Below are 19351 nucleotides of genomic sequence, written 5' to 3' on the forward strand. Positions count from 1 at the left end.
CAGCAGCTTTCTTCATAATTGCCAAAACTTGGAAGCAAACATGATGTCCTTCAGTAGGTGAAGGGATAAACTAAGGTACATCAAAACAACAAAATATTATTCAGTGCTAACAAAACCCTAATAAGTCCTGAAAAGACACGGACAAAGTTTAGAGGCATATTACTAAGGGCAAGAAGCCAATCTGAAAAAGTAGATAATACATATTTCCAACCATATATCATTCTAGAAAAGGGAAAATTATAGAGACAGTTTAAAAAAAAAAATCAGTGGTTGCCAGGGGCTGGAGCAAGGGCAAGACGAACAGGGAGCACAGAGGTTCGCCACGCAGAGAAACTACTCCGATGAGACACCAAGAGTGATGCTAATGTAAGCTATGGACTTTGGGTGCTGATGATGATGGGGATATGTGGGTTCATAAGATTTTAACAAACATACCTCTCTAGTACAGGATGCTGATATTTGGGGAGGCTGAGCATATGTGGGAGCAGGAGGGATATAGGAAATCTCTATATTTTCTGCTTAATTTTGCTGTGACTCTAAAACTACTCTAAAAGTCTATTATTTAAAAATTAATAAAGGAAGCAGCAACTGCATGAATGCTCATACCTGCTGCACTGAAGAGTTAACATAGAGGCCTGTTATACTTTAAGAAGCCTGTTTATGCATTTCCTGGTGTATAGAAACTTGAATATAGGGAGAGTTCTCACCATCCTCAGAAACGAGAAGACTGGCTCCCTAGGTCTAAACTGACTGTACAGACAGTATGGTTTATTCTGAATATCCGCTTTCCTTCCGGGAGTCTGGAGTTTGGGTACGTGCCAAGCAGAGTATGCCTACAAGATCAGCTCCAAATAAAAACCCCAAGCACTGACTCTAATGAATGGTACTTCCAGACTTCACCCATGTGCCCTTTCACTTTGCTGATGGCACTCTGGATCCTTTCACTATAATAAATCATAACTGTAACTATATGCTGAGTATTGTGAGTCCTGGTGAATCCTGGAAGTGGAAAGGTAGGAGGGTAGTCTTGAGGTCTCCCACACCCCCATCAAATATCTGCCCTCTCAGAAATTATTCTGTTCTACCCCCTCACATTCATCCATACCCTCAGAGAAATTACAGAACTCTTCTCTGGGGATTCCAGGTCAGTCCAAGAGGAAACAGCTAAAAATACTCAAGATAGGGACACAGAGGGTAGAGAGAGATTCCACAGTAAATGGCATACCATATCACTTATAATGAAGTTCAGTCAGTAAGGCCTAACCACATGATCACAGCTTCCAAAGCGCTTTCTATTTTTCTAATATTAAGCTTGGGAAGACAACCACGGATTAGCAGCTGAGAAAGTCTTCTAATATGCAAGATAAAGGAAAAAAAACAAAACAGGCAAATATGGCAAAAAAGAAAACAGAATAAGGCAAATTAGAAAAAACAAGAGTCTATGTGGAGAGGAAAAAAACTTCAAAAGAAATCGTTATTATCTTCTGAAACAAAAGCTACACAGAAGCAGAAGGTAACCTGTCTTGCCTGGAACACCGTGACTCAAAGAACAGATATGCTGAAAGACAGCATCACCGTGATTCCCACTAACATTTTCCTTTTTTTTTTTTAAACCTGAGATGGGTTGGGAGTAGGAGGCCTGATCTATACCAATATTCCTACCTGTAAGGGGCTGGTCTTGGTGAGGACACTGAAATTCTTGCTCCTTACTTTCCTTCAAAGTCCTGTTCCCTGGTTCAACAGACAATAATACTCATTTCCCCATTCTAGAATCTACTATGGAGAGCTGGAGATTTAAAGCACAAAATAGCAAGCAGCCAATTCTGTCCAACCTCTTTGTAGGCTTACAATTCCTGATCCATAGAACAGCCCCAAGGGATAGAGAAACACCTACCAGTTAGTCATTGCCACTAGGGAATTAGATTAAGTATCTAATAAGGTGGTAGTAGGTGATAACCAATGAGTAGTAGGTACCTGTGCTTAGTCATCCTACCATCTTCCAATAGAGATTTTAACAAAAGCAGGTAATTCACACAAATTCCTTGTGTAAGAATACAAATATCCAAGACATCTGAGATCCTGGAAAGGTGACTTATTTGCAGAAAGTAATAAAATCTGGATATTCAACAAAATGGAATAAATTTCTAATCTATGCCAGGCCCCATCTGAAGTACTTAGACTCTAAATAAAGAAATGAAACCAGCAGATAGAGATCTAAATAGACAACAGAAAAAGTGTCACAGAAAAAAATGGAAAGCCTGAAGTAAGCTGGAAAAAACAAAACAAAACAAAACAAAAGGTAAAGACCTGGGGGGAGAGAAAGGAACACTCAGGAAAGGCTTCTTGATATACTTAAAAACTAAGAGAACAGGATTAATAATACACTCGTGTCTCTACTTAAGTACAAATATACAGTATATATAGTATAATAAAGAATAAAGTTATGAAAACAGAAGAGAAGTATAACAAAGAATCTAGGCTGGCTACAATAAAGACTACTTTGTGAAAAGTTGGAACCACTCAAAAACCTAAAATACAAGATGAGGTATTTGTATTAGCTCAAGAAACAGCAAAGTTTCCAACAAGAAATTATCTGATCAGAACTGGACTTTCGGGGGGGGGGGGGGGGGGGGAAGAATCAACTGCCCATATGTGAAAACAGTTTGCATGAGGGAAAAGCAACAAACATAATGAGAAACTAACACTACTCTAGAAACTAAACAGGTTACTTATAAAGCAAATGCTGAGATGCTGTTGATTTTGTTCAGGCTGTAGTGTATGCCAAAAGGATAACTGAATCAAACTTCCCTGTCACTTTTCAAGCTCCCATAAAAGACTAAATCCCTTAAAAATAATAACAATTTGAACTTTGGGCAATTCTTTCAATATTCATGTTCTCAGCCTAAGAACTCAATAAATATTAAATCCACTCAGGTAATTTACAGTATGAACCCATAAAACTCACAGGAACACATATACCTTTAATGGTATCTACTTCAATGATTTTCAAACTTTACTTTTCAGTGCACAAAAGTCTCTACAATGCAACTGTGATGCTACCTATCTGGAGCTTGTTGGATTGCACTGTGCACTGGCTAAGGGCAGAGAACTCCACAAGTTTCCCCACTTCAGGCATAGGCAACAAGCTCTGGAGTTCCCAGGTCATATGCACGTCTGACCAACTGGCTACAAAATCAGGGATTCCCAATATCCCTTTCAGGTTCATTAATTCACTGTAACAACTCACAATACTCAGAAAAGCATTATGATTACAGTTTTATTACAAAAGATACACATCTGAACCAATCAATGAAGTGTGGGACTAAGGCCTGGGACAATCCCAAAGCCAAAGCTGCTATGCCCTCAGGATGCATGATCCTCCTGGCACACCAATGTGTATCACCAAGAAGGCTCAACCAAGTTTTGGTGTCCAGAGTTTTTATTGGCATTTCAGTAAATGAAGTATTATCGGCCACCTCCTGGAACTCAATCTCCAGGCCTCCTACCCTTCTCTGGAGGTCTGGCTAATATCATATGACTCAAAGTCCCAACCATCTAATCACAAGGCTAAGTCTTTCTGGAATGACCAGCTTCCATGCTGAGTCATCTCATTAGCATAAACTAAAATACTGTCCTAGGAGCTCTTCCTGAATAGGATGCTCCTATCATCACTCAAGAAATTCTAAAGATTTAGAGGGTCCCTCTCAGGAAACAGGGACAAAGACCAGTGACACACTTTATTACTCATTACTCTCTTTTATAAGAAAATTTTACCTTCAAAGAAACTCAATATGTAAACCAATCCAAGTGGAACTGCTCTGGGGAGTCCCAACCTCATAGATCCCAACCTTTAGGAAGCCAAAGAATATTGAGTGAATCACCTGATCAATATCCTCTGGTCTAACATTTACTTCATCTTAGAAAAGGAAAGTAAGTCATCACTTTGAGCTGATAGTGTATTTAAATAATTAATCATCATCCTTACTGACTGGTAGCCAAGCAGGCTTCTTAAAAACAATGCATTTTTGTAAAAGAAAACACTTAAATTTTAAAACTCATCGCCTTATTTAAAAATACAATAGCTAAGCTATTTAAGTCTTAACTTACTAAGTCAATTGTTGACCAGATATGATATGCTTATGTCTGATCAAATATAAATGGCTTATTACCGTAGCAAAGTATGATCTCACAGTTCTTGAGTGAAGATGTACCTACTGAACAGGTGAACAAGGTAAACAGTCATGAACTACCTACCTTCTTTGCTCTCTGATACATAAACAAGATCAGAATCTGACTCAAACTTACATAAATCAGAAATGCAACCCATTTCCAAACTCTGAAACTATTCAGATTATTTATTGATGCTGGCTCAAGATCAACAAGAGCAGTAGCACAGTTCTTCTCAGTTACAAAACAACAAATACATTTTAAATTGGAAGAATAAAAACTATTAGTAACAATTCAACATGGTTTTGTGAGCAGCAAAGTCAAAACTATTTTCTAAGACAGAAAGAGGGTTTGTAGGGAAGGTAAAAGTGCCAAGCAAAAAAAAAAAAAAAAAAGGGACTTGCTTCTTAAAGAATTGAAAGCTTCATAATGATCTCATTTTATCCTCAGATCATCCTTACTCTGATGCAAAGTTCATTTTATTGCACTTCACTTCACTCTATTGCACATTGCAGATACTGCGTTTTTTTTGTTTTTTGTTTTTTTACAAATTGAAGTTTTGTGGCAACCTTGCTTTGTGCAAGTCTTTGGCACCATTTTTCCATGTGTCACATTTTGATAATTTTTGCAATATTTCAAACTTTTTCATTATTATATTTGGTATAGTGATCTGTGATCAGTGATTATGATTTGCTAAAACTCGGATGATGGCGAGCATTTTTTAGCAATAAAGTATTTTTTAATTAAGGTGTGTGCATTGTTAAACAGGATGCTACTGCATACTCAATAAACTACAGTATGGTACAAATGTAACTTTTATATACACGGGAAATAACAAAACTCACCTGACTCACTTTATTGAGATGTTCACTTTATTATAGTGTTCTGTAACCCAGCCCACAATACCTTCAAGGTATGCCTGTATACAAAGACCAGTAATCTTTTTTTTAAGATTGTATTTATTCATTCATGACAGAGAGAGAGAGGGAGACACAGGCAGAGGGAGAAGCAGGCTCCATACAGGGAGCCCGACACAGGACTCAATCCCAGGTCTCCAGGATCACACCCCGGGCCGAAGGCAGCTCTAAACTGCTGAACCACCAGGGCTGCCCAAAGACCAGTAATCTTTAATGTTGCAACTCTAACTGTTTTGAAGCATCACAAATTGCATCCATATTAAGATGATGAACTTAATAAAGTGTGTATATTAACTGTCCACTGGCCATTCTCCCATTTCTCTCCTTCTCTTTGGGCCTCCCTATATTCCCTGGGATACAACAATATCGAAATTAGGCCAATTAGTAACTCATGATGGCCTCTAAGTGTTCAAGTGAAAAGAAGAGTCACATGTGTCTTTAAAGCTAGAAATGAAAAAAAAAAAAAAAAAATAAATAAATAAATAAATAAATAAATAAATAAATAAAGCTAGAAATGATTAAGCCTAGTGAGGAAGACATGTCAAAAAGCTGAGATAGGCCAAAAGCGAAGTCTGTTGAACCAAACAGTTAACCAAGTTGTGAATGCAAAGGAAAAGTTCTTGAAGGAAATGAAAATACTCCAGTGAACACACAAATGATAAGAAAGTGAGGCAGCTTTATTGTCAATACGGAGAAAAGTTTGAGTAGTTTGGAGAGAAGATCAAATGAGGCATAAAATTCCCTTATACCAAAGCCCCATCCAGAGCAAGGTCAATTCTATGAAGACTGAAAAATGAAAGGAAGCTACAAAAGAGAAGTCTGAAGCTAGCAGAGGTTGATTCATGAGGCTTAAGAAAAGAAGCCATCTCTGTAAGATAAAAGAGCAAGGTGAAGCAGCAAGCGCTGAGGTAGAAGCTGCAAGTTATCCAGAAGATCCAGCTAAGATCATTAACGAGGTAGCTACACTAAACAGATTTTCAACATAGACAAAACAGCCTTATAGAGGCAAAAGATGCTGACTAGGACCTCCATAGCTAGGGAAAAGTCAATACTTGACTTCAAAGCTTTGAAAGACAGGAATGACTCTCTTGTTAGAGGCTAGTGCAGGTGGTGACTTTAAGTTGAAGCCAATACTCATTTACCATTCTGAAAATCCTAGCGCCTTTTAAGAATTATGCTAAATCAACACTGCCTGTGCTCTGTGAATGGAATAATGCCTGGAAGATGGCACATCTGTTTACAACCTGGTTCAGTAAAAGTTTAGTCCACTGTTGAGATCTGCTCAGAAAAAAAAAGATAATTCCTTTCAAAATACAAGCTCTCATTGACAATGCACCTGGCCACCCAAAAGCTCTGAAGGACATATACACCAAGATTAATGTTGTTTTCATGTCTGTTAATACAGCATCCATTCTGCAGCACTTGGATCAGGGAAGTCATTTTGACTTCCAAGTCTTAGTACTTAAGAAATACATTTCCTGGGGCACCTGGGTGGCTCAGTCAGTTGAGTATCTGACTTTGATTCAGCTCATGATCTAAGAGTCCTGGGACTGAGTCCTGAGTTGCTCAGCAGGGAGTCTGCCTTGTCCCCTTCCCTCTGCTCTGCCATCCTCCCTCTCCATGATATCTCTCAAATATAATCATTAAAAATATTTATGTATTTATTTCCTAAGGCTACAGCTGCCATAGATACAAATTCCTTTCATGGATCTGGGCAAAGAAAATTGAAAACCTGGAAAGGATCACCATTCTAGATTCCAGTAAGAACATTCACAATTCATGGGAAGTTTGTCAAAAGATCAACACGAACAGGAGTTTGGAAGAAGCGGATTCCAGCCATCATGGATGACTCTGAGGGGATCAAGACTTCAGTGGAAGAAGTAACTGCAGATGAGGCAGAAATAGCAAAAGAACTAGAATTAGAAGTGGAGCCTGAAGATGGGACTGAATTATTGTAATCTCATGATAAAATTTGAACAGATGAGGAGTTGCTTCTTATGGATAAGCAAAGAAAGTGGTTTCCTGAGATGGAATCTACTAGAAAATGCTGTGAAAACTGTTGAAATGTGACAGTATTTAAACGATTACATAAACTTAGTTGATAAAGCAGCAGCAGGGTTTGAGAGGACTGATTCCAATTTTGAAATAAGTTCTACTATGGGTAAAATGGTGTCAAACAGCATTGCATGCTACAGAGAAATAAATATTTCAATGAAAGGAAGAGCCTATGGATGTGGAAAACTTCACTGCTGTTTGAAGAAATTGCCACTGCCACCCCAGTCTCCAGCAACAACCATCCTGATCAGTCAGGAGCCATCAACACCAAGGTAAGACCCTCCACCAGCAAAAACATTATGACTTAATGAAAACTCAGATAATGGTTAGCATTTTTGTTTAGCAATAAAGTATTTTTAAATTGAGGTATATACATTTTTTGACATGACGCTATTGCACTTAATAAACTATGGTATAATGTAAATTAACCTATATGCACTGAGAAACAAAACTCATTTAATTCTCTTTATTGCAATATTTGCTTTACTGTGGAAATCTGAAACAGAACCAGCAAGATCTCCCAGGTATACTTATACCCAAAAGGAGAAGACTGAGAAATTTGCTTAGGTACCCAGAAAAACACATGCAGAGCCTCATTTGAATTTCAACAGTCTTCTCAATGCATTGGATATCTTTTTCTGATAAGCAGCTATTTCTGATTTTCTCAGGATTTATGACTATCAAAGATTTGGGAAGGTGAGAAATGCTGACAGGATGATTGCCGATTATGTTCTGGCTATGGGGGGGGGGAATCAATCAGCTTAGAGATGTAACAGTTCGTCAAAAATGGCTAATGAAGAAAGCAAGTCTTTAAGAAATTATTGTCTTTTGGAGATGATGGTTATCAATTTTTCCAAAATGTTTCATCTAAAGTTCCTATCCCCCCTGACCGCCAGAAACTGTGTTTACAAAGAAAAGCAATCTGAAGCTCTACTAACCAGAAAAGAAGTAGGCATCAAAGGAACAGCATGGAAGCATCTAAGAGAAAAGTGCAAAATAGAAATGCAAACCTGAAAAGCTACAAGAAATATACCTAAGAGGAGAAGTAAAATCAAAACAGAAGAAACACTGAGTACAATTTCTTACCCAATGGTTATCAGACTTTGAAGGGACCTATATTCTAAATTTTCACATTTCTCCCCTGAACATATTTTCACAGTAACTGATTCCACCCCTTAGAATGTGAGCAGTCTCTCCAGGCTCCACAACTACTACTAATTATATTATAAGAGAAGATAAAATGTATCCACTGCTGCTTATATGGCAAGTACTGTATTAAGTGCTTTACCATGCATCACATCCTTAAATGAAGACTAATGAAGAGAAGGCTATGCCAGGCCAGAGGTTCATATCTGAAAAAGTAGCAGTATAAAAGCAACAAGGAAACATGCCTTGAGAAACGCAGTGGAAAGTAAGGATGAGGAGGTAAAAAGGAAGCTAAATGCTAAAAGGTCTTACATTCTATGCTAAGAAGTTCAAATTCCTGTGAAAGGTGTAGATTCACTGAAATGCTTCAATCAGAGGAGATATATGATTATATTACATTTTAGAAATATTATCAGCCATCCAGAAAATGGCAACAGACTGCAGACAGGGATAACAGTCTACTGTACTAATCTAAGAGTTGAGGGATCTAAGCCTGCCCTAGCAGAGGAAAGGATGGGAGGCATGAATGGAGGGAAAATAAGTGTGGATTCAAGAGCTTTATACGGAAGATAAAGCATACAGACTATAGCAATACCAAATCCTTGAGGGCACGTTCCATGTGCCTGGCACCTAGTAGACAGTATGTGCTTGTTGTCTGGAATGTAGAAAATTACAACTACAGAAGTCAATATTCTTGACATGTGTGACTAAACTGAAGTACCATTAATCAGAACAGAGGAAAAGCGTATTTGAGAAGTCTGGATATGATTTTGAGCATACTGGATTTGAAACATATTATCTCCAGAAAAGAATTAGAATGTCATGTGTTTCTATAACTATTTCTCATAGCAACTCCTTGGGGTATTTTTATCCATATTTACAAAGGTGGAAACTGAACTTACAGGGCTTCTGTACTTGCCCACACTGTGCCCATTTACTAACAGCAAATGCTGCACCTGCAATTTAAACCCAAAGCCCAAAGTCCTTCCATCACGCCATACATACTGAAGAATAATGTAGCATTAACATTTATGAAAATTAGGGCAGCCCCGGTGGCTCAGCGGTTTAGCGTCGCGTTCAGCCCAAGGAGTGATATTGGAGACTCAGGATCGAGTCCCGCATCGGGCTCCCTGCATGGAGCCTGCTTCTCTCTCTGCTTGTGTCTCTGCCTCTGTCTCTCATGAATAAGTAAATAAAATCCTTAAAAAAAAATTTATGAAAATTAAAATGGCTGTGTTTTATGACTGAATGGACTAAAAAGATAAGACTAAAAATATGGCCAAGTCTACAGGATACGAACTGGTCCAAAGTACTTTGATTAGAAATACAAAAGAGTACTATTACAAAAACAAAGATATGATGATTTAGCAGAGGCAGGGTAATGATTCGAAGATGTCTCTAGGGTTTCAAATCAGGATAACTAGAACACCGTAAAATTACTATATAATGAGGGGGGTCCCTGGGTGGCTCAGCAGTTTAGCACCTGCTTCGGCCCAAGGTGTGATCCTGGAGGCCTGGGATCGAGTCCCGCATCGGGCTCCCTGCATGGAGCTTGCTTCTCCCTCTGCCTGTGTCTCTGCCTTTCTTTCTCTCTGTGTGTCTCTCATGAATAAATAAAATCTTAAAGAAAAAATCTACTATATAATGAAAGTATAATCAGACTGGAAAATAAATTTGGTTTTCTGATAGATTGATGTCTAGGTAATAATAGAACACCAAACAGAAATACAAGACTGGAGATAAAAAAAAAATGAGTAATTCATTATTTGATAAATACTTATTATGTATTGAGTATGTACCAGATACTGTCCCTAGGTATTAAGAGATAAAAATGAAAGTCTCCTTATGTGGAGTTTATACTCCACACAGGAGACAATCACTCAATCAATGTCAGATAGTTGAGTACCATAAAGAAAAATGAAATGGAACAAGGAAACAAAGTGAGGGAGTAAAAATGGATTTTTTTTTTTTTTACAGAAAGTAATTAGGGAAAGACTCTCTTAGAAACTCATTTGAACAGTCTTGAATGATGTAATGGACATCTGGATCTTCAAATACCAAGGGGAAAAACATTCAAGCAAAGACGACAGCACAATATAAAGGCAGGAATGACCGTGGAGTGTTCAGACCCAAAAAACTTAGAATGAGAAAGTTTGGAGATCAAATCATATCAGACATACAGGAAGGGGCCTAATTGTAAGCCACAACAAGGAATGTGCATTTCCCTGTAAGGGGATGGAAAGCTATTGGAGGGTTCTGAGTAGGTGACATTATCTAAGATTTTTAAAAGATCAGGGGATCCCTGGGTGGCGCAGCGGTTTAGCGCCTGCCTTTGGCCCAGGGCGCGATCCTGGAGACCCGGGATCGAATCCCATATCGGGCTCCCGGTGCATAGAGCCTGCTTCTCCCTCTGCCTATGTCTCTGTCTCTCTCTCTCTGTGTGTGTGACTGTCGTAAATAAATTTTAAAAAAATATTAAAAAAAAAAAATCATCAATGACCTTTGTAGAGGAGAACTGACTATAGAGGGCAAGCATGTAGTGCAACTATAAACCTCTTGCCGTAGTCTAAGAAAGAGGTACCAATGACCAGAATAAGACAATAATGGGAAGGTAAGGAGAAGTGACAAAATTCTGGATATATTTTTAAAGTAAAGCCAAAAGATCTTACTGATAAAATGGATGTGGAAAGTGAAAAAAGAAGAAACAATGATGACTTGAAGACATCAGAGATGAGTGACAGGATATAGCAATGCTGCCATCTAAATGAAATAGGCAAGGGTGAAGAAATGAGGATGTTCAGGTAAGAAAACTAAGAACCATTTATCACTATCTCCCATATTAAAGACAAGGAAACTGAGGCACAGTGTCACTTTCACTGATAAGCAGCAAAGTTGGGGAATAAATTCAAACAGTACAGCTCCAGAGTCTGAATTTGTAACACTAAGCTAAATTGCCTGGTAATACTGCACGGGGAAAAAGGTCAAAGAATTTCTAGGACTGAGCCTGAGGCTTGGTTTGAATTTGGAAGTCACAAAAACAAGAAGCCAAGAAGACTAAACAGAAGCTAAGCAGAAAATGAGCAAAAGTTTGATATCTTGGAAACCAAGTAAATAAAGTATATCAAAGAGGAAAGCTAAGAGATCAACACAGAAATAGACCAGGAAATAACCGTTAGACTCGGCAAGATTGAAGTCACTAGGGGACTTTGAAATAAAAATTTGATGGAATAAGTTATTATTATAATTCAATAATTGAACTGATCAAGAAATACAACATCCAAAAAGAGACTCATGTATTCAATAAATGTTTGCTGAATGTTTTATTAGTAGTCTACATGTTTGGGATATAGTATAGAGCAATCCCTGTCCTTATGGAGCTTACATTCTAACACATCTCGGCATTTCTCACAGGGAAAAAGCTATAACCAGCATTTTGTCTCTGTATAAAATGTTACATTCTATAAATCAGTGCATTTCTGATTCACCATCTCAGTTTATGAATAAAGCTAAAGGCAGTTAATTCTGAAGAAGTACAAATGTATATTCTGTTAAGTGATAATTAAATCAAGTGACTTAGTATGACTAATGTCACATACTCATTGATAGACTAAGAAGGAATGTTGTTAAATTTATTCTACATACCATATTCTATATATTAGTAAAAAAAAAAAAAAAAAATTAACATGGGAGTCCATTGGACTCTTTCCAAGGATTATTTACTGTAAGTCTCTGACAGGTCTCCTTAGGGTAACATCTCATATTTTCATGAAGAGCAAATGGATCCAAATACCAGAACCTGACTAACTTTAAAAGATAAGCTTTCCTGGAGCAAAATAATGTCCTTACATTCAAGCAGCTTACTGTTTAACAGCCTCAGTTGAGACAGTCTCAATCAAACATTTATTAGGCAACTACTATGAAGCAACTAATAAAATAATTACGGAGCATAATACAGGATATAACTATCTTTAATACTAAATAATTTGGTAAAGACAGAAAGCGTTGCAGGAGTTTGGAAAAGGGAGAAGATTACAGTGAGCGAGAAGAGTGGTGGGGGGGGTGAAAAAAAAGAGTGGTTCTCAGCTGAAAGCTATTTTATGACCCCAAGGGATATTTAGTAACGTCTGAAAATTTTAAAAATCATGGGGGGTGGGGTTGGCACTAGTATCTACTGGGTAGAGGTCAGACCTGCTGCTAAACCCCCTACATTGCACAAGATAGACCTCCACAACAAAGGTAATTATCTCGTCTAAACTGTCAATACGATTACTACTGAGAAATTCTAGGCTAGACTAATCAGGAAATGATTCAATAATGAGTTGGATTCTGAGTTATCCTTTAATCATGAGCACAGGTAAAAATGTAGAAAAAATAAATTAGAATGAACTGACACGTAAGACATTAACTAACCAAACCCTGGTGTAGGTACTTGGGAAATTAAGTTTGTCATTAAGAAATTGATTTAAATGTGTGCTTAAAAGTTAGTAGGATAAGTGCACCTGGGTGACTCGGTTAAGCATCTGATCCTAGGGTCCTGGGATCCAATCCTTAACCCTGAGCCCGGGGTCCCGCATCCGGCTAGGAGCAGGGAGCCTGCTCTCCTCCCCGCTAGTGCTCTCTCTTGCTATCTCTGTCCCTATCTCTGTATCTCTCAAATAAATAAAATCTTTAAAAAAAAAAAAAGGGCAGTAGAATATAAAAGTGAATGTAGTTAGAAACTAGATTATATGCAGCTATGAAAAACAGATAAAAGTTCTGAAAACAGAGGTATTAAGAAATTGTTTTATTTTAAGCATTTGCCCTAGAAATTACTGTAATGTGATAAAATTGCTTGAAAGCAGCAGCCATGTCTTACTCACCTGTGATGTCACTAAGACAATTTCCTATAAATACAGATCTTTCTAGACTTATGATAGGGTCAGGTCTCAAACCCACGTAAGTTGAAAATATCCTAAGTCAAAATTGCAGTAAATTCACCTAACCTACATTACAGCTTAGGCTAACCTACTAAGGCTACTTAAGAGTGTGCTCAGAAAACTTACTTTAGCCTGTTTGGGCAAAATCTAACATAAAGCCTATTTTATTTAAAAAAATGTTGAATATCTCATATAATTTATTGCACAGTGTACTGAAAGTGGGGAAAAAACAGAATGCCTGTATTAATGCAGAATGGCCCAAGTATACTGGTAGTTTACCCTTGTGGTTGCATGGGTGACTGGGAACTGCAGGTGGGTGCTACTGCCTAGCATCATGAGAGAGGATCATACCGACTGCATATGGCTTTCCCGGGAAAAGATCCAAATTCAAAATGCAAAGTACAGTTTCTACTGAATGCATATCCCTTTCGCACCATACTAAAGTCAAAAAATCGTTAAGTTGAACTATTGTGAGTCGGGGACCATCTGTACTGTGTGCTAAGTGCTTACTGAATTAAACGCAATTTTCCAATTATTTATTAAGTATTATTGGCCATCTCTAAAGTTCCATCCACTGCTGATTCAGGCCATGCATTTAAACTGCCACCAAAAATAGCTATCACTTAGATGACTACTCTACAAAGGCACTATACAGGTTATTTCGTTGAGCCCTCTACATGTATCATTTCACGGAATCACAAACAATGTGTTTTTTCCCACGTTTTAAAGATGAGCAGCACTCTGGGACTCAAAGAGCTTCAGGGATTTGCCCATGATCTCACCATGAGCTAGGCAGTGGCCAAGATGGGACTGAACCCATTTTCTAGTCTTAACCCAAACCTCCAAGCCTCAGTGACATGTTCTAAGGAAGAGTTAAAAAGCAAAAATCAACACCTACCATTTGTAATTAAACAAAATAATAAAAAGCAACTCCAGAACGCCTGGATGGCTCAGTGGTTGAGAGTCTACCTTTGGCTCAGGGCGTGGTCCTGGGATCCTGGAATCCAGTCCCACATCTGGCTCCCTAATGGGAGCCTGCTTCTCCCTCTGCCCGTGTCTCTGCCTCTCTCTCTCTGTGTATGTCTCATGAATAAATAAATAAAATCTTACAAAAAAAAAAAAAAAAACAAAAAAACGCAACTCCCTAAGGGTGTCCTTACATTTCTTTACTATAGTAATTAGTCACGGTACCTGGCTTGCTTTCATTCCATACTTGTGTGCCACAGTAGTTCCTAAGTGCATCCAAATCACCCCAAAATTCTACTCCAGGAAACTCAAAGTCTGTAATTATCACCCTCAAACCCAGGAGAGTGGGGAGGTGGGGGAATCCCTAACCTGTTGAATTGGTATGGTCAGGACCCCAAACCAGTGATTCAGAAAACAGAAAAACAAAACAGAAGGGACATTTGAAAAATTAAAACAAGGCAGCACTTCCAGATTTAAGGTCCTCTTGCACACTTCGTGAAATACTGAGACACTGCCTAAAGAAGGCAGCACAGTGGCTCAGGTCCCCGGTTCGGTTTCAGCTGTTGCCAACTATTCCATTTTCACCTCTCCCGACATTTTTGTGATTCTACCCTTAGCCAGCAGCTCCCTCCACCCGTTACAATTGCAAAAAATAAAAATAAATAAATAAATCCTAAAATCCCCTACGGAAGCTAACCTACAACATCCCCCTAGTTCCAAACGTTTGACATTTGTCCAGGGAAACACTTTATTGGAGGGCTTATAGTCCTCCCCTGGGTGACCTCCTGCTGCTCCGCCCTCCACTCCCCGTCCTGCAGAGGCGCCGTCCCAGCCCCAGATGCCACACCAGCTGTTCCTCCGAGGCCCCCCACACCAGCCCTCTCCACAGCGGGGCTCCCGAAGCCCACAGCCCTAGTCTAAGGCCCACTTCGCAGGCTCTCCGAGTCCCATTTCTTCCCCAAAAGGGCGAGCCAAGCCCCCAGCCTCCTCCAGAGTCTTCAGGACGGAGCCTCGGGGAAGGCGAAGCGGCGGGCCGCGGCGGGGGTCGGGCACGCGCGCCCAGGGCCGGCGGGCAGGGCGGGCAGGGCGGGCAGGCGCTCCCGCGCGGGGTGGCCGGGGAGCGGCAGGAGCGCTTACCAACATCCTGATCGAAGGGATTGGTGGCAAAGAGAGGCATCTCCGCTGCGTGCCCGGGTGTCCGCGGGGACTCCCCCTCGACACCACGGGAGTCCGGGGGCGACGCGCGCGGGAAGACTGCCTCGGGCAAACACGGCAACGCGGACGGACTCCACAGGGGTGGCGACAGCCCCACCTCTCACAGACCCCCAGCAACCGCGGCGGCGGCGGCGGCGGCGGCGGCGGCGGCTGCGGCGGCAACAGCGGAGGCGCAGACAAGCCCCTCCCGCGCGCGGAGCCTGTCGGGAACCGGGGCGACCTCGGCGCTGCCTGCTCAGAAGCTGCCCGGAACGGGCCCCCCGAAGCCGGCCCCGCCAACGCGCCCCCGTCTGCCTGACTCCCCTTGCGATCGGTCGTCCCGGAGAGTGGGAGCGACGCCTGCGTCTTCTGCCTTCGCTTCGGCCGGGAGTCTCCGGAGGACGGGGTCCTTCAGGCGCGCCGGGGCCGCCCCCCGAGCCCCGGAGTGAATCAGAGGCTGAGAAAGAAAGAGGATCGCGTGAGCGTTGAGCGAGACCCCGTGCTCGCCCCGCACGCCGTGGGCTGTGAGCGTTTCATGGTCCCCAGGGAGGGAGGAGGGACACGCCTTCGCGGGGGCGGGGGGTATTGAAGTTAAAAAGCCGTGAGTTCGGTGTCTGCCTGAGGTGACCAGAAACTTGCTTGGATGAAGTCATGTGAGCCGAACCCGTTGGCCCGACTCCTTGGGGAGGGAGGGGAGTGTCAGGGCGCGCGACTCCGGAGAGGCTGAGGTAACGCGGCAGCGTCCCGACGGCCCGCGAACGCCTGCTTGCGGGGCCCGGTCGGGAGCGCCTCTGGCTGAGGCCGAGGCTCCTGACTAACCGCGCAGTCCCTGAGCGGCGGCGATGTTCGGAAAATACGGCTCACGCCCTGGGACTTACCCTACGGTAAACCCCGCTTCCCCGCGAAGACCGAGCAAAATCCCAAAACAAAGCTGCGGATGGAGCTGGAACTCGATGAGGGCTTCCCAAGGACTTAAAACGTTTATTTAGTGTTTTGTTGTTGTTTTGTTGTCGTTGTTGTTGTTTTAAGGAGTGTTTTAACCAGCGGTGCCTACGTCGTGTCGGATTTCTTAAGGAAAGCACCCAGACGCTTTGCGTCCCGCTTGGGACAGAGGAGGAGCGTTTGCGCTCAAAGTGGAATTACGTGGATCATACCTAAATCCGAGCACCTCGAAGCGTAGCGTGGAAAACAAGGGTCTAGGACTTGTCATCGACGGGATCGGTGTACGAAGAATGCTTACAAGCACCGTTCACAATGAACACTCTTCGTTCCCAAAAGTGAAGATGACGTTTTTTGTCCGACAGGGATTAAAATGGGATGTGGGGAATCGTGGACTCACGTTGTTGCCTGAAGTCTAAGTTAACGGGGTCTTCCCAAAGGACACCCCTGAACGTCTGTTAGAAGAGCTTTCAGAAATGAGAACTCTTCTGGACCCAGCAGTTCTTCATGGAATTCATCATAAAGATTTTTTTTTTTTTTACGATTTTATTTATTGATGAAAGACACAGGCAGAGGGAGAAGCCGGTTCCACGCAGGGAAAGATATTTTTTAAGAACATGAACAACGATATAAACGCAGTTTTTATAATACCAAAGTATTGTGAACCACTAACATTGTCCAATATTAAGAAGTGGTATGAATTACTTCACCTCTTGGCGCCTCAGTTTCTTATCCGTGAGGAACAGGAATAATAATAGGGTTGTGAAGGATCAAACGGATGAATACAAACCAAGCCCTTGAGTGCCTGCCTGGCATATAGTAAGCACCAAATAAGTGCAAGAGATCATTATTAATATCCAAGTAGATTATAGTAAAAACTCCCCACAGCTAAAGGTGGTTATATAGGTCTTTATTTTCATACAAAGACATCTAAATACGTAAGTTTTTAAAAGGTTGCAAAAACATGTAAAATTACAGAATACTCCCAATTTTCTTAAAGTCTGAAAGGAAATAAATGAGAACCACATATGGTTAAGATTTGGGATGATTTTTTTTGTTTTTTGTGCATTTTATATATTCCAGATATTTTAATGAGCCTATATTTCTTTCAGAAACAAAACACAACAATGTAAAAAAATGTGGTATGTTAGTAACACCAGTCCTTAACATTTTAAGGAACCAATGCCAAAAGCTTGTTTGTGTTCCCGTATGGCAAGTATTAAATTCTTCTAAAACATCACTATTGATAGAAGCAGAACATTCTCTCTCTCAAAAACTGGTTCCTGATGACTGGGCTGACAGAATCAAGTGACAGCTTGTCCATCTTAAGCTCCTGAGCAGTGCCTGGGGCACCTTAATCATAGGCACTCTGCATCAAAGTCAAATATTTATGAAAATGCATTTGGATGTGCTTTTACTTCACTAAGGAGACTGAATTACTGTTGCCAGCAATAAGCCAGTGACCAAATTGTTCAAGCCTTGATCATCAATATGTAAAAGCATTGGGAATAGTGAAGGAATTAGTATTGGTGGCATTATCCATGTCTTCTGACCTAAAAGAATTACTTTACCTACTCGGGGACTTTACGATGACTATACTATAAATAACTTTTAAATGTAGAACTTTTAATACTATTGTTATATTTAACATAAAAGCCAAATATGAAAACTGAGATGGGTTTGTATTTTGAGGTTAGCTTTCCGTTATAATCCCTTAAAACATTGAAACTGCAGGAGTTGCACTTTTAATATCAAAAGTTTTTTAAATTGACTGTCAATTTCACAGTAAAACATTTCTATAGTATGTGTTTACTAAATTCAGTGGTTAATTTTAAAATGTTAAATCCTTTTTTTTTTTTCTGGTTCGATTTTGAAAAATCTACATTAAAAAACAATAGCAATGTGCAAATGGAGTTATTCCAAGAAAAATCTATAATTTTAAAGTTTAGGAAAAGAAATACCCCAGAAAGATTATTCACACTAGTACACACCCTCATCATCTCTTATATGAATTATTACATCCACTTTCTACTATGCTTTTCTCCTTTCTTACTGCTATGGACTGATTTGCATCCCACCCAAATTGACACTAAAGCCCTGCTCTGGTATCTGATGGTATTTGGAGATGGAGCCTTTGATAGATCATTCAGTAATTAGGTTTAGATAAGGTCATGACGGTGGGGCCCTCATGGTGGGATTAGTGCCCTTTTAAGAATAGACACCAGGGAACTTGCTCTCTTTGCCTTGTGAGGACACAGAAGAAAAGCAGGAATAGAGTTTTCACCAGAACCTGATCATGCTGGCACCATGGTCTAAGACTTAAAAGCTTCCAAAAATATATTTCTGTTGTTTAAGCTTTCCAATCAATGAACATTTCTTAGGACAGCAGAACTGACTAATGCTCCTACCTGTCTCCAAACCATTCTCCAAACCCCTGATGGAATGATTTTTCTAACACGCAGATCTGACCGTGTCATTCCTATAAAATTCTCACATGGTTCTTCAGTCACTCGGTATACATATTTATTCATTCCTTATGTGAGCCAGGTACCATTCTGTATACATAAGGACAAATGCTCTATATGAGATAACCTTTTTTGAAGTATATCCTATGGGGAATACAGTCTTTAAATAAATTGCATGATTACAATTCTGCAGAGTAGTCTCCTGCCTTCAGGGTTAAATTCTGATGCTTTAGTAAGTATATCCTTACTGAGCTGGTCTCTAGTACCTCAACTCTTCAGTCTTTTTTCGTAGTCTAACATTTCTGATGCTCCATGGTTTCATATCTTCGAACAAGCAATTTTTTCTACCTTTCCTTCTCTGATTCGATACCTTTTCTAAACCTCTACTCAGATTTCACTTCCCAAAAGCCTTCCCTGACTCAGTACCTGACCAGTAACAGGCATATAATAAATATATGTGAATTAATTATTGGCCACCTCTGTCACAGCACTTAATGGTATTATATTTGCTCCAGGTGTCTTTTACTATATAGAAACCCCTCCAAACTTGTCTTAAGGCAACAATAATCATTCCTTTTGATTACCA

At 40.3% G+C, this 19351-nt stretch overlaps 1 protein-coding gene across 3 annotated transcripts in view; it reads right to left on the reverse strand.

Annotated features, from left to right (window-relative positions):
• The window catches only part of STAM (signal transducing adaptor molecule), a 79789-nt gene extending 64210 nt beyond the window's left edge, over positions 1-15579 (reverse strand). For 2 of the 3 annotated variants that reach the window (XM_049097262.1, XM_049097274.1), the window contains exon 1: positions 15305-15566. In XM_049097262.1, coding sequence (XP_048953219.1) covers positions 15305-15344 — 40 coding nt within the window. In that variant the 5' untranslated portion in view covers positions 15345-15566. Of the gene's footprint in view, positions 1-15304 lie in introns of all 3 variants that reach the window. The other variant, XM_049097266.1, reaches the window with a different exon arrangement.
• Between the last annotated feature and the right edge of the window lie 3772 nt (positions 15580-19351).

This window comes from Canis lupus, chromosome 2 (genome assembly GCF_003254725.2).
Source record: "Canis lupus dingo isolate Sandy chromosome 2, ASM325472v2, whole genome shotgun sequence".
Taxonomy (NCBI): Eukaryota; Metazoa; Chordata; class Mammalia; order Carnivora; family Canidae; genus Canis; species Canis lupus.